This window comes from Octopus sinensis, linkage group LG3 (genome assembly GCF_006345805.1).
Source record: "Octopus sinensis linkage group LG3, ASM634580v1, whole genome shotgun sequence".
NCBI lineage: Eukaryota > Metazoa > Mollusca > Cephalopoda > Octopoda > Octopodidae > Octopus > Octopus sinensis.
The window spans coordinates 137,687,416-137,703,099 of record NC_042999.1 but is presented as its reverse complement, the minus strand read 5'-3'; the positions used below and the strand labels follow the sequence as shown (position 1 = coordinate 137,703,099).

The following is a 15,684-nucleotide window of genomic DNA, read 5'->3' as shown; positions in this document are numbered from 1 at the left end:
TGATAAAGAAAAATTATTTTCAACAAATAACTAACTGTAATTTTCCTTATGCTGTCTAAGTGACTATAGTTGTAGCTTCAGTTATACTAGAGCATCCATGTAAACTTGCTGCTCCTATATAACTTCAGTTACAATATTATTGTCTTTTATATTTTTTACTCTCTCAGTATCATAAATATTTCTGTCACATAAATTCATTGTAATTCATGTTTTAGTTTATTTTTAAAGAAATAGATTGTTATTAATTTTGAGAATTCTTCATATTAATTTATGTTCAGTCTTTTGTACTGTCAGTAGTTTACTGTAAACCACCTTTTGTTAAAAGCATCTTAAAATAGTGAGTGCTATAGAATAGGAAGCAAGTCCTCAAGTCTTATCCATAATCTAGTTTCAATTCTTTGTTGAAGTCACTTCAATATTTGACACTTCTATAATTACATGGTGAAATATTACTTATCTTTTTGAAAATATTTGAATAAATAAGCTTGTGAATCACCAACTAAAAATTCTTGTAATTTGTTAAACTGTGGGCCCATGAGGTGTTATCTGGCCCCATAAAGAGGGGAAAGCATTAACATATCTCCAAGATTCTTATCTTTTTACTACTGTCACGATGAAAAACTTGTGTTTTAGCATTTATATAGTGAAATTATAAACAAATATGCACTTCCTAACACTAATCTCTGTATTCTTTTATTAAAATTATGTTGAACTACAATCAGACCTGTTATAAATCTAGAATTAAATAAGAGTCAAGTCTGTCATTTCATAGTAAGTTACACAATTAAAAGGAAAAAGAAAAGAGTAAAGAGCTTAAATCTGATAGTCACTTTAAAAATAATTTGTCACTTCTAATTCAAAATAAATTATATATTTGAATAGTCTACCCATCCTTTTCATTTAAGTGGAAAGCATCATATGTTGAATGTTGTAATATATATGTTGAGGAATATTTTAACTGTTGTTCTTATATAGAATTTTATACTTGAATCTATTAAAACCTACTGCAGTGAACTACTGATTAGCCTGATGGAACCTACATCTAATAGTGCTGTTATTCACAAATGGGTGCAGTAAAAAATTCTAATATATGTGAGCAAGTGTGAGGGACAAAAGAGAGAGTAGGCAAAATGCATTATTAAGATTTTCATCTCAAAGGTCTTGAATTCTAATTCAATGTATAACTTAATTTTATGTGCCTCATTCTATCTAGCTGAGGATATTAGTTAAATGTCACTTATGATGGATTGCTGTACTAAACATAGGGAGTTCTCTTTCATCTGCTTAATATCATAAACTGGGGTTGGTGGGATTAGATTGCAGGAATAGTAACTGGACTGCATCCTGATTTTCCTGTTCCAAGGTTACAAGTCTCTCATTTGAGATGTGACATGCAGTGTTACTTTCTCTAGTAACATTCTAGTGAAATCAGCATCAACCCAGGATTTGTCACCGAATGAAGTACTAATCACTCTTCTTTAGGTTTCTATTCTAAACTATTGTGGTGGAGATGCTTGATTTCTTTAACCCCTGATTCAATTTCATCAAGTCAGATTACCATCTACAGGAATAGCTCTTAAAAGTAAAATAGCTTTTTCACTCTATTTGTTTACCCGGACTACAAACCAATTGCATGATTTTCAGTAATATATTTCAATACTTATGAAAATTTACTACTCTTTTACTTGTTTCAGTCATTTGACTGTGGCCATGCTGGAGCATCGCATTTAGTCGAGCAAATCGACCCCAGGACTTATTCTTTGGAAGCCTAGTACTTATTCTATCACTCTCTTTTGCTGAACTGCTAAGTTACGGGCACGTAAACACACAACCATCAGTTGTCAAGTGATGTTGGGGGGGGGGGGGACAAACACAGACATACAAACATATACACACACACACATATATATATATATATATATATATATATATATATATATATATATATATATATACATATACACACATATATATGATGGGCTTCTTTCAGTTTCCGTCTACCAAATCCACTCACAAGGCTATCGTAGAAGACACTTGCCCAAGGTACCACGCAGTGGGAATGAACCTGGAACCATGTGGTTGGTAAGCAAGCTATTTACCATACATCCACTCCTGCACCTACATCTATGCTTTTTTTTTTAAAGTCAAACACACTGATTTATAGAAGTGATAATAGCATGAGTATTATTAACAGGTAGAGAGAAAAGGTATCAGAGCCAGGCACTTCTCTATATTTATCTACTTATTTTCTTTCTTTTTTCTCAAAATCCTTGAATTGTAAATAGAATTTATTTGCTGTTGTCTTCATAATTTTCATCATCATCGTCATCATCATCATTTAATGTCTGTTGTCCATGCTGGCATGGGTTGGACGGTTTGACCAGGGTTGACAAAATGGAAGGCTGATTTGGCATGGTTTCTATGGCTAGATGCCCTTCCTAATGCCACCCACTCCAAGTGTGTAATGGGTGCTTTTACATGCCACCAGCATTGATGCCATTTGCATGACACCAGTATCTGCTACAATTGTGATTTAGCTCAGCTTGATGGGTCTTCTGAAGCACAACATAAGGCCAAAGGTCATTGCCTCCATGAGGCCCAACTCTCAAAATGTACCACTGGCATGGGTGCCAGTTACGTGACACCAACATCAACCATGACTTCAATTTCACTTGGCTTGACAGGTCTTCTTAATCACAGCATATTGCCAAAAATCTCAAACACTAGTCATTGTCACTATGAAGCCCAAAGTTTGAAGATCATGCTTCACCACCTCATCCCATGTCTTCCTAGGTCTACCTCTACCACAGGTTCCCTCCACAGTTAGAGATTGGCACTTTTTTTTACACAGCTGTCCTTGTCCATATGCATCACATGACCATACCAGCACAGTTGTCTCTCTTGCACACCACATCTGATGCCTCTTATGCCTATCTTTTCTCTCAAGATGATTACACTGTTGAACATGCACACTGACATTGTACATTCAGCAAAGTATACTGGCTTCATTTCTTTCAAGCCTACACATGTCCTTGGCTGACACAGTCCATGTTTCACTGGTATGTGGCATAGCTGTTCACACACAAGTACCATACAATCTGCCTTTCACTCTGAGGGAAAGGCCCTTTGTTGCCAGTAGAGATAGGAGCTCTCTGAACTTTGTTCAGCCTTTTCTTATTCTCACAACTTATATTTAAAATGTAAAAGAAAAGGCAAGAAACACGCTTCATACCTCTAAAATTACTTTCTACAGTGACAGAAGTGAGTAATAACATACATTTTTAATATGGAGTTAAGCCTGGTTTTTTTCTTTTTTTTCTTTTTCTGCAGCTCCTTCATCTTGATAGTGTCATAGGGAGCTTTGACAGGATTAGAGTACAGCAACAATGCTAAAATAAAAACCTTAGAATTTTTTTAGTTTTAATTTTGTATTAGTGACAGAAACTAGGATTGAACATAAATACATATTCAGATTGTTTAAACCAAATGCTTTGTAAATATGAGAACATAAAATGTGCATGAAAGTAAATAAAATGTAGAGGGTATTTCATTAGCTTGATGTCCTTGGTAGTACACTAGGCATAATTTTATTTTGCTTTAGTGATAGGTAAATTAAAATTGTATTGCAAATATCTGTTTACAATTGTTTATATCTTGATTTGATTAATATCTAAAAATCATTATATTAGTGTTGTGCTAATCTAAGTGTCTTAGTTAACTTGTCCTTAATCTATTTATAATAAGCTATTATTGAAGCCTTTGTTCTTAATCAATTGACATAATGGGTTTGTGATGGAAACAAAGCAGCACAATTAATTACTGAAGTTGATTTTATATTTAGGCACAAACCATAACATTTCTATGGATGTTCTGACATTTATATGTTAGCCAAGGGTACAAAAAATACACAAGTGAATTGAAATTGAAAATTGAAAATCAGTGATAAAAAATATTAATTTCCTTTGATCAAATTCAGGATCCTGTTTATATTATAGAGGACGGGAATATTTAATATTGTGGCTGCCCTACTTTTGCCAAGAATACAAGCAACCTAAGTCAACTTGTTGATTCTTGGTGAAAAGAGTTTCCTCTCTCACAGCCATAAACAATTACTTCAAAATTTAATAACAGAATTGGTTTTATATTTTAGTTTTGTACATATTTAATAATCAGTTGATTAGAATTGCAGTTTCGTCATGTTCATTTGCAGTACTGTGTTCTTGAACAAAACTCTTATCTATCTACTTCTAGCTGTTTAGCTAGAAATAATGTAATAACAACAGTGAGTCCCAAAGGGATAAATCATTATCAATTTAGTGTTTTAACTTTCTAATTTTAAATTGTAGCAAGGCCTTTTATCTATAGTGGCATCACATAATTTAAAAACAAGAGTAGTATTCTGATGGTTAAATGCTAATTATTTGTCTTTATTTAACCACTTATGAATCAAACTGTACATGAGCAGAAAATCTTTTTTTAATTCTTTTAAATAATATAAAGTTAAGCATAAAGATTTTAGATAGTGTCATGCAAGGGACCATATCAATAACACCACAAAAACGAATGCCACTTAATTTAAGAACATTTAAAGCATGTTATTTTTTTTTACAAGATGCAATGTAAGCTAAAGTTTGAGGAGAATAAAATGTGGATTTAATGCTTGGTTGGGTAAGAATAAAATGTGAATCTAATGTTTGGTTGGGTACCTGAAATTTCTCAAAATGGGATGACATCTACATGGGATTGAAACTAAGTTTTATCTCTTATCTAAAAATTCTTCCCATTTTCTGACTATATAATCATGTTATTCACTGGATTCTAATTTCTATTCTCTGACTATGTAACCAAGTATCTCCTTTACATCAGCACACTTGTTTCTGGCCTCTTTCTTGTACCCACCTCTCTCTCTCTCACTGGGTAACCATGTACCTTCTCTATAGTAAGATACCTATTTCTGCCTCTCTATTTCTCTATCACACTCTAACCTTTCATCATCAACTGGATCACTGGATCTACTGGATCCTCTAATGCCCCCTCTGTTGTGCAAGACATCTGCTTCTGTCTCTTTGTCACATTCTAACCTTTCATCCTCTGACACAAGTTCCCCTTCTCAAATGCCCCTGCCACTCTCATAATTCCTTGTTTTGTGAGTTACTTGGTTATCCTGCAAGTGCTGGTGCCACGTTAAAAGCATCCAGTCCACACTAATGTGGTTAGCATTTAGAAGAGCATCCAGCTGTAAAAATCATGTCAAAACTAATCTCACCTGTGCTAATGCCACGTAAAAAGCTCTGAGTCCATTCTGCAGAGTGGTTAGTGTTCAGAAGGGCATCTAGCCGTAAAAAACAGATATAGTAGCCTAGGGTATTTTTTCTACCTGGCTAGTTCCTCTTATCCATCCTACCCATGCATGCATAGAAGATGGACATTAAATGAAGATGATGACTTCTGCTTTTTCATAAATGCCTTTATAATTGCTGCACTATGATTTGGTTCAATGTAGCTGAATTATTAGAACATTGAATAGGTTGCAATATTTGTTCAAGCTCTTTGTGCTCTTAATTCAAATCCTGTGAAGGGCAACTTTGTTTTTCATGCATTCAGAGTAAAAAAAGAAAAAGATTAGTCTGGTATAGGTGTAGCCCTCTCTTCCAGTTGCCCCATCTTGACTGTTCTACTGGTTTATGACTAAGAGGTTCATGAAGATGTCAGTGTGTCCTTGTGTCCTTACTGGCAAAAGCTGATGCTTCTGTTACTCATTGTCAAATCATCATTGACTGTGCAGGCTGGCTGTATATAATGCTTTGTGTTATTGTTATATTGAGAAATCGCTGACCTTCCCAAAAGACTCCAGGTCTCTGGAAGCCTAGTCTTCTCCATAATTTCTGAATAGGAAATTATGTTAAGCGTTCATGATGCCCTTGATCTGATGATGCATGAGAACATTCCACACCTTGCTTAACTATTGGGTTTCATGCACTCCAGGTAGAATTATTCTTCTGTATGACACTGGAGATGCAGTCAACCATTGGAGCCAAACCAATTAAATTTCAAATCATTAGTCTGACAATGTCTGAGCAAATGGACAGTGGACATATCTGCTTTTTAAAGAAATAAATGACTTCTTATGTGAAACATGTTCCACAAGCCCAAACATCTTTTGTCAATTTTGATGGTAGCCATTTTTTTTATTCTTCTTCAACAAACAGTCCTTTCTTTCATAAATTTTTCACAACTGTCCTGATGAAGGATGGTCACCAGTTTCATTGAAGATATCCGCTCAAAAAATGTATTTCATTCTGTATAGTTGGACAGTTCTTAATTGTAACTCTGATAAACCTTTTTTGTTTCTCCATTACAACAGATCTTAGGATGATGTTTTAATAATAAGATTAATTTATCAATGATGAAAGTAGTAAGAGTAGTATGTAGTTTTTCAATTTATGTTTTATTGTTAAAAGTTGGAAGTGGAACACAATGGTTCCAAGAAAAGAAACTAACAAAATACTGGAGCAGCAGTGAGATTACTATTATGACCTGATCCTGTAATTATGAGATTGAGGATCTAAGGAAATTAAAGGAGTAATAGAGAATGTTGTGCTTGTATTAGAAATTTAGTTGGACAGTTTGTGTGATTGTGTGTAGATGAAGAATGCATGTGTTCCTGCCATTTTTAGATTAATAATAAATTTGGTCATTCACATTGTCAGTATGCCTAATGTGATGTATGTTTGTGTTTGTTTCTTTCTCTGTAACTGTATGATTCCTTCATTCCCATCTACCTTGACTGCCTGACCATCTGCCTGTTGTTCCCTTCTCTTAAACTGTGTTGAGCTTAGACTGATTAGTAATCCAATAATTTTTGATCCATCGGTTTTTTGCTGATGTCAGTCAGTGGGTTTGTTGTGTAACTGTTGAATGTCATTGGTTTTTTTCATGATATCAATTGTCAATTTGAAAGAGCCTGCTTGTGTTTACAAAAGCCTAATTGCAAAGAAAACAGTCAGGGGTTCAAATTGAGGCAGAGACTTGTTGCAAAATAACCAAGTAATTATTTAGTTCATCTTACTCTGGTAAAATGTAATAGTGAATATTAAAATTAAAATACTTCTTTTCTAAAATGTTCTAAAATTTACTTTGATTTTTCTAGCTTATTAATACTGGCACCATATTAACTATAATTTTCATGTTTAGATTAATTAAAAATTTTCTCTTGATTTATTTCTAGTTTGAATTGTGATTGATTAAATGGAAATAACATTTAATAATCAATGTATTCTTGTCTTTAAATTAAATGATGCTGCTGGACATGTAATGAAATTTAATTAAACTTAAAATAATACAATTAATTTTTAATCGTATTAGTAGGAAGATATTACTCGTGAGTAATACTAAATTTTATTTAAAGTTGTTTTCTCTATGTACATATTTCCAAATTTATAGTGAAATGAGATTGTGTGATGTTCAGGCTTTTCTCAAGAGTATTATTGATGTGAATTGGTATAGCGCCAAGTGGAAATAAAGTCTAAGTTGTTAATTTAACTCACCAGGAGCTTACTTCTATTTCACAGCATGCTTTGTTTTTTGGTCTCTTTAATAGCTACTTTTTGTTTGTTATCTATACAATATAACCAATTATTCTTCTGACATTGAAGTATAATGGAAATAGTTTCATATTTTGGTATTTTTATATTCTTTAATGTGTCACATTCTTTATTGACTTCCTTTAAGTTTTTTATATCATTATTTGTCAACACTACTTGGAGTAGTACTAAACAAATGTTATATTGCTAGAAAAGTTCATAAAATAGAATGTTTGTGAGCTATGAGGAGATGAAAATTGAAACATTTTGGTAAAGACAAAACTTCATTTTTTTCCTCTCCATTGAAGGATTAGGCCAAAAAATTAGAATCTCTGTTTATGTCACATGGACTGATTTTTGAAGACATATCCCATCACTAGTTCTCACTTGGCTTTAGTGCTATTCTTTCTCTTTTTTTATTATTATTCTGCTAATTTACTGTTTGACAATCCTAGTCTGGTGTTAATGGTTATTTTACATTTATTACTTGTCAGCTGTCTAAATTGTACACTTCTTTTATATTGCCAACAATTGCTACTTATAGCTTGAACTCTATAGTTGGCTTATATGTTTGTGTGTGTGTGTATATATATATAATGTGTATGTCTGTGTGTATATATATATACAGATATATAATGTGTGTGTGTGTGTGTGTGTGTACATGCATACATACATACATACATACATACATACATACATGAGTGAGTGACTGAATGAAAATCTAGGAGACTGCAATTAATATAAATTAAAGGGTGAGAAAGTCTTTATTTTTTACATTAGGATTAAGTAGGATTTTATTATTTATAATGTTAAAGGAATCTAGGTCATGCTAGGCAATCTTCATTCAGCTAAGGAGCTTAGGGTACAACCATTCATTCTAGTGGAAGAGTAACTTATTCTATACTTAATCAGTTGTTAAGCATATATTGAAAAGATTATTTACTTGTTGTACACATAGAATATTTTAAAATATCTTAATTATTCCTTGCGTGAAAAGAATATTAATTGTTTTCCATATTATGCATATATTTTCCTGAATATATATTTCCAGTATCTTAGATTTAAAACTGACTTCAAATAAAAGTATTGCTGTTAACGTTACTCACTTTTTGATAAGTTTGTTTGGGTTTGAAAAATGATGTGACTCAACATTCACTAGCATGCATGTGCACACACACACACACACACACACAAAATATCTATATATACTGCGTTATTAGAATACTTTATATCACTTTCTCTTTCTAACCACTGTATTTTCTTGAACTTAGGAGGGAAAAAGTTCAAGAAATCACAGTGATTAGAGAGAGAGTATTGATATAACTCAGTGTGTATACCAATTTTGATATAACCAGATTTTAGTGAAAAACTATTATCTTACACCACATCAGTTGTCTCTCTACTTTGAACTACATGAAATAGAAGCTTTGATTGCTTAACCCTCTTAAAATGGTTGATGTAAATTTATGCATGCAATGTATATGCTTTAAATCAGTTGATGTAATTATGTGCTGCCTGACTAAGAACTGGTTGCTTGAGTTAGTATCTATCAACTGATAAGGTGATTAGATGTTTCATGTAAATATTTAGGCTGGTCCTACCACTCTGGTTCTGTCAACTTCGTTGTTGCATCCTCCTTCATCGAATTTATGGTCGTTGCATCCTACCACACTGGCTCTGTCAACTTCATCGTCACGTCCTCTTTTGTCGAATTTACGGTCATTGCGCCAAGCTACACCAAGCTCCACCATCTTACCAGTTGTTTCTTAGGGTTCAGATGATGACTTGGGGAGTGAGTATTTTCTTAGTTCAGTGTCAGATGATTCCGATAGTGATGATGATATTCCGGTGAATCAAAGGTACAGGCAGGCTGCAGTGGTGAGTGAGAGACAATTTCATCCAACAGCATGAGTTTACTGGTACGCCTGGCATAAAGGCAAACCTTGAACATGGAAGTTTGCCTTTGGAAATCTTCCATGAGTTTTTGAGAGAATGTTCCAATATAGAGCGGATGAAATGAATGATTATGCTGAAAGCCATCCCCAGCATGTCAGACCCACAGGGGATGAAATTAAAGTTCTGCTTGTTCTGCTGATACTGATGGGCATCATGAAAAAACCAACACTGGCATCATATTGGAATTGGGATCCAGCCATGTTGATACCTTTCTTTCAGGAAACAATGCCACATGATTGATTTTTGGTACTTTTAAATCTACATTTCAACTCAGGTGAGAACCAGGATGACAGGCTGCACAAAATACATTCTATCATTGACAAAGTGGCTGAAAATTTCAGAACGGTGTATGTCACCATGCAAGACATTTGTACAGACGAGAGTTTGTGGAAATTCAAGGGAAGGCTCTGATTCAAACAATACAACCTAACCAAACGTGCCTACTTTGGAGTCAAGGTTTATAAAATATGCCAGTTAACTGGCAGAGCCTGTGGGTACATGTAGAATTACAAAATCTACATTAGTCAGGACATATTGGAACTTTCAGCGTCTACTCTAGCATCAACTGATGTCATGTTGTTGCTGAATAAAAACTTGTCTGACAAAAAGCTACAATATTTATATGGACAATTGGTTTTCCAGCCCAGACCTCATCCTGCAGCTTCAGGTAAGGAAGACTAATGCCTGTGGGTCTATGAGGATGCACAGGAAAAACATGCTGCTCAATCTTCACAGGATAAAACTTCAAAAGGGAGAAAGAGCATACTGTTGAACCAATAGTGGCATTCTCGCTCTAGAGTGATGATGTGACAATGCATTCTACAAGCATGAAGGACACTAGGAAACAAGATGCGGATGTTTATGCCATAATGAAACCAATTGTAGTTGTTTCATACAATGAAGGGATTGGCAGGGTTGATTGCTCAGATCAGCTGGTGACAATACACAAATTGATGTGGAAATTTGTGAAATGGTACAAAAAAATTTTCTTGTATATAGTTGACATGTGTGTTGTGAACTCGCATTTGATTTGGCAGATGCTTGATGGTGTGGTGGATAGATTGACATTCAGGAATCTATTGTTCTGTGAAATGATAGAAGCATCAGACCTGCCAAAGTGCAGAACGTGTGGATGTCCCCACACCAGACTCTCTCCTCACCACATGGTGAAGGGATGTGAACATTTTCCACGACTGTTTCCCCCAATCGCCAAGAAGACAAATACTTTTAAAGAGATGCACAGTATGTAAAGCAAAAGGGAAATGTAAGAAAACTAGATACCATTGTTCACAATGTGATATGCCACTATGTGTGGTACCCTGTTTTGAAGTCTACCACACTAAAGTCAAGTTTTGAATTCACATGATTGTAAATACATGAAGTTGATCTAACTTGTGCGGTTGAATGATGTTATTCAGGAATAATACCACATGAGCATCCTGCACAAAGATATAGTTTAGGTAAATAAATAGTACTTGCACTAAAGCGGTTGATGTAAATATATGCCAAACCATTGTCATGTCCTAATTGCTGATCTCAGCTGAGATGGTTACCATCAATGCAACCTAGTTGCTTGATAAAAAGAAAACCATTGTCATGGGGTTAAGATACAAGAAGCTTTTGGTAAAATTTGTCTTCCTATGGTCTATCTCTATCAGTATTTCATCTATTGGATTAGAAATAGCCAAACTACTCAATTATGGCCATTCTTGTAAGTTGTCATGCTATTTAGTGTTTATTCACTAAAACTCTATCTTTTAGTCATCTTAGATCTGGCAGTATTGACAGCACTGTGTTTGTCAGATTCTTTCCCTCTTGCATGTCCATATTCTATTTTCAATTAATTAAAAATTTTTTTGTCTCTCCCTTATTTCTTAACAAAAGTTAATCATTAAGCTAATGATGACAACAACAGCTATAATATACAGCATGACAGAGTATACTCAGAGTATACTGTCACTCATCAGTAACTTTTTCTGAAGAGGTATCATCTATATGCAACTTAGATACATGTCAGTCATGAATCAATTTCATGAGATATCTTTCAAAGAGGACACACAGAGTAACCTAGTCTCCTTCAGTTGCACCAAAAAAAAACACACACTTACACACGTACACACATTATGCCCAACTGATTGGGAGACCATCACCTCTTATACACTTAATGGCTATCACACTAGTCCACTCTATCTATAACAGTGTACAAGGTCTGATCAAAAAGTATTGAGACTGCTGCTCTAAAAAGAAAACCACAGCACATCAATTTGGCATTTACTCTCTTTTGAAGTAGCCCCCTTAAGTCACACACTTTATCCAGTATTGTTTCCATTGATGGAAGCATTCCTGGAACTCCTTTTTTGGGATAGCGAGCAGCTGCTTTGTTGCATTCTCTTAGATTTCCTTGTTTTGATTTTTCCATGTTTTGCATGCCCATAATGATTTCAAAAATTATATTTTCTTAAAATATTTATAAGATGTTTGAAAACAGATACAATATATTTTGTAAATTTTAAACATATTTGTTATGTCAAATTTTAAGTAGATGCAAAGTAAACTTAACAAAAGAAAAAACAGCATTTCCTTGTAGTATAAACATTAAACAATAATAAAGTTCTGTTTCTTTATAAAACTGTTTCATGTACCTTTGCTTGTAAATTTAATCATAAATTATTTTGTTCAATTTCAAGTATAGATAGAATCTCTTTGATACTATCTCTACTTCGTTAATATAAACTATAAGATATGAACATAATTCAAAACTAATTTGGTTATAGTTAAAAGATGCATGTCAACAGATAACGTTATTATTAATGAACAAATGTAAAAATAAAATTTGTGTACTGATATCAGTGAAATTTACTGAACTGGAGATATCTAACTTGTAGTTATGAATGTAGCTAAGTAATATGAGTTGTAACTTTCTCTGACTTTTTTTTACCTTCCCCTAACCTCTTTTTCATCCTTTGGTTTATCAGTAAGATATGTATTTTTTTAGCTTACACACACACACATATATATATATATATATATATATATATATATATATATATATATATATATATACACACACACACACATACATAAATACATACACATAAAAGATAAATAAATTACCATTAAAATGACTCTGACATTTCTTTCAGCAACTTATTTAGGTTGTTTTCGCAAGAATAAAGATAATACTTATTTGGTCATAAAGTATTTCAGTGCAATGACACTAGAATGGTGTCTCAACAGATGCAGAGAATCTGGAATCCAATACTGTGGCATCCAGGGGTAAGTACAACTTTGTATGTTTTTGTTTGTATTTTCATTTTTTTTTTATCAAGATTTACAAGCAATCTTAAACAAGCTTTTTGATATTATTTAAAGATTGGGTGAAAGAACATTTAAATACAATGTGTAATGATGATTTCAAGTTAATTAATAGTGATTTAATTATTATCTGAATTAATTAATTTCTATGATTTGATGTTTTACTAATTTGTAACAGGTTCAGCCAATGTTTTCTTATTTATACCAACTTGATTCCAATTTATACATTTTGGTATTTACTTCTGTTCACAATAATGTTTCTATGAATGAAAAGATTCCATATTAATCCATAATTTCAAATGTTTATATCTATATTGAATTGTATGCTCATATGATATTCTGATAGACATTTTCAGGGTAGAATAAGAATTATTCATGTATGAATATGAAGGCATATATTCATAAATACCATATCATATTTGCAACAGCTTATCTACAGCATCTTTCTTTGAAGTTACCATTAAAAAATAAAAGGTTGTATATATTTACATCCATATAGCATATACCTACCCTTCTTTCTCTCCATATAAAATTTCCAGCTGTAACAAATTATTAACTTTACAATGACTGATTTTATACCCCCAAAACCAGTCAACAAAGTTTTTCTTATTCCACCACAACTGTATTCTAGTTCTTGGCAAAATGAATTTTGATACAATTTATTGACCCCTTCTATCTCTTTCCTTCACTCCTCAACAATATCCAACCAACAAACTTTCTGCTTCTTCCAAACAATCTGGAAACTATCTTCTCTAAGGAACATATTCTCACTTCATTTTGTCTTTTATCCTATCTTTGGATGGTACAATAAACTAAAAGTAATTGAGGGCTAATGAAAAAAGAAAAAGAAAAGAAAAACTTCCCCCTCATAAGTTTTCTATTTATAACATATATTCTGATCTATTTCATTCTTTCTTATTAAGATATACAAACCTGATAGAATCCTAGCAAAAATCTTACTTGATCAGCATACTTCAGTGATAGCTCATGATATTTCCAAATAAATATGAAACATACTTCATGTTCCTTACAAATCTAACCCCCACCCCACAAAAATAAATTGGGAGAAAATAACTTTACTTGATTGATCCATGTTCTTCTCCATATTGACTGTATTTGCTGTTAATTTTTGTTGAGGATTGAAGTTACAGTATTTGATCCAGTTAATTCTATTCACAAATCTGTTAACAAATCATTAGTTTGTCTTCTAATTGAGTAGACCTTTGATCTCAAATCTTTGCTTTTGAAGAGCCAACTCTTTTATGTTTACTTTTTTTCTTTTTGACTAATGTTAATATTTAATTTGAGGAAAGTAGGTGGAGTGGTAGAAATAGAGCAGCAAACTAAACAGGCCTTCTTCCTTGACTTTGTTCAGTGTAGGAGAACTTTCATCTCCAAGTAGCAATTGTGACCTTTAAGTTTTTTTAGGTATTGTATATATTGGGCTACATCATGTAATATGTCCTTCATTTTTTTTAAGATAGTGAGGTTTGAAGGAAGTTAGGCTGTTATTTCTAACAAGTTGAGCAAGCATATAGGGACTCTTGCACTGGCTCAAGTTTACATCCTTTTTATTTTTAGTTCAAATTCCACCCATATCCACTTGAATCCTTCCTAGGTCTTATATGATAAGTATTGGGGTTGATATAATAAACTTTACCCTAGAAAGCAGTACCTCAGCAAAGTCACAACCCAACAACTGAAACCAATGTAAGAAAAAGACAGAAAAATGACATGAGGTGTAACAATAAGGTGTACATGTTTAATTCCAGCCTTATTTTCTCAAATCTTTGCTTTTGAAGAGCCAACTCTTTTATGTTTACTTTTTTTCTTTTTGACTAATGTTAATATTTAATTTGAGGAAAGTAGGTGGAGTGGTAGAAATAGAGCAGCAAACTAAACAGGCCTTCTTCCTTGACTTTGTTCAGTGTAGGAGAACTTTCATCTCCAAGTTTGTAAACAGTCAATTTCTTCCAGAGAGAGAGAGAAGGAGAATAAACCCCAGTACTTGACTGGTACTTCGTTATTGATCTCAAAAAGACGAAAGGCAAAGTTGAATTTAGCAGGATATAAACTCAGAGTGTGGAGAGCCAGAGTGAATGTTACAAAGTATTCTATCTGATACACCAACAACTCTATTACAATATTTAATTTTAATATTAAGAATTCCAAATTTAAATAGCATTGGTGTTATCTTTACTTTCATTCCTCTAGTTATATGCTGGATTGGATTATATTCCTTCTACCCCAAATGTGTCGTCTTGTGTCAATGTAAGAAATTATTTGATTTGAGATTTACTTCTGCTTCAGTTTATAGTGTGTGTGTGTGTGTGTGTGTGTGTGTGTGTGTGTGTGTGTGTGTGTGTGTATTGACAGTAACTGGATTTATATTTTACCAATTTATACAATATTGAAGGCTTACTTTACCATATACTCCTTCCTTGTAGTGAAAGTTAAATTTCAAACAAATGTTCTTGAAAACTGTAGCTTCTAACATTATAAAAATGGTGAATAAAAAACAGCATGAAAGATAGTACAAGTAATAAAAGTACTCTCTTTATTGAAAGTGTTTTCTAAGCAGGTTTTTCATTGGGTTTTCTATAGATTAAAGGTTCCATTATATAATTTTATTACATAACTGCTACTGATAAGCAAAAAATTTAATGCTTAAAAGTTCTCATATTATTGTTTTATTACATAAAGTAGTGTGCTGGTAGAATCATTAGTGCTTCAGATGAAATGCTTAGTGATATTTCTTTTGACTCATTATGTTCTGAGTTCGGGTCCCACTAAAGTTAACTTTTCCTTTCATCCCTCCAGGTGTGATAAA

The 15,684-nt window shown here is 33.0% G+C and overlaps 1 protein-coding gene across 1 annotated transcript in view; it reads left to right on the top strand.

Annotated features, from left to right (window-relative positions):
* The window catches only part of LOC118762590, a 149,229-nt gene that overhangs the window by 53,261 nt on the left and 80,284 nt on the right, over positions 1-15,684 (top strand). The window contains exon 10 of the mRNA XM_036501370.1: positions 12,683-12,815. Coding sequence (XP_036357263.1) covers positions 12,683-12,815 — 133 coding nt within the window. The remainder of the gene's footprint in view (positions 1-12,682; positions 12,816-15,684) is intronic.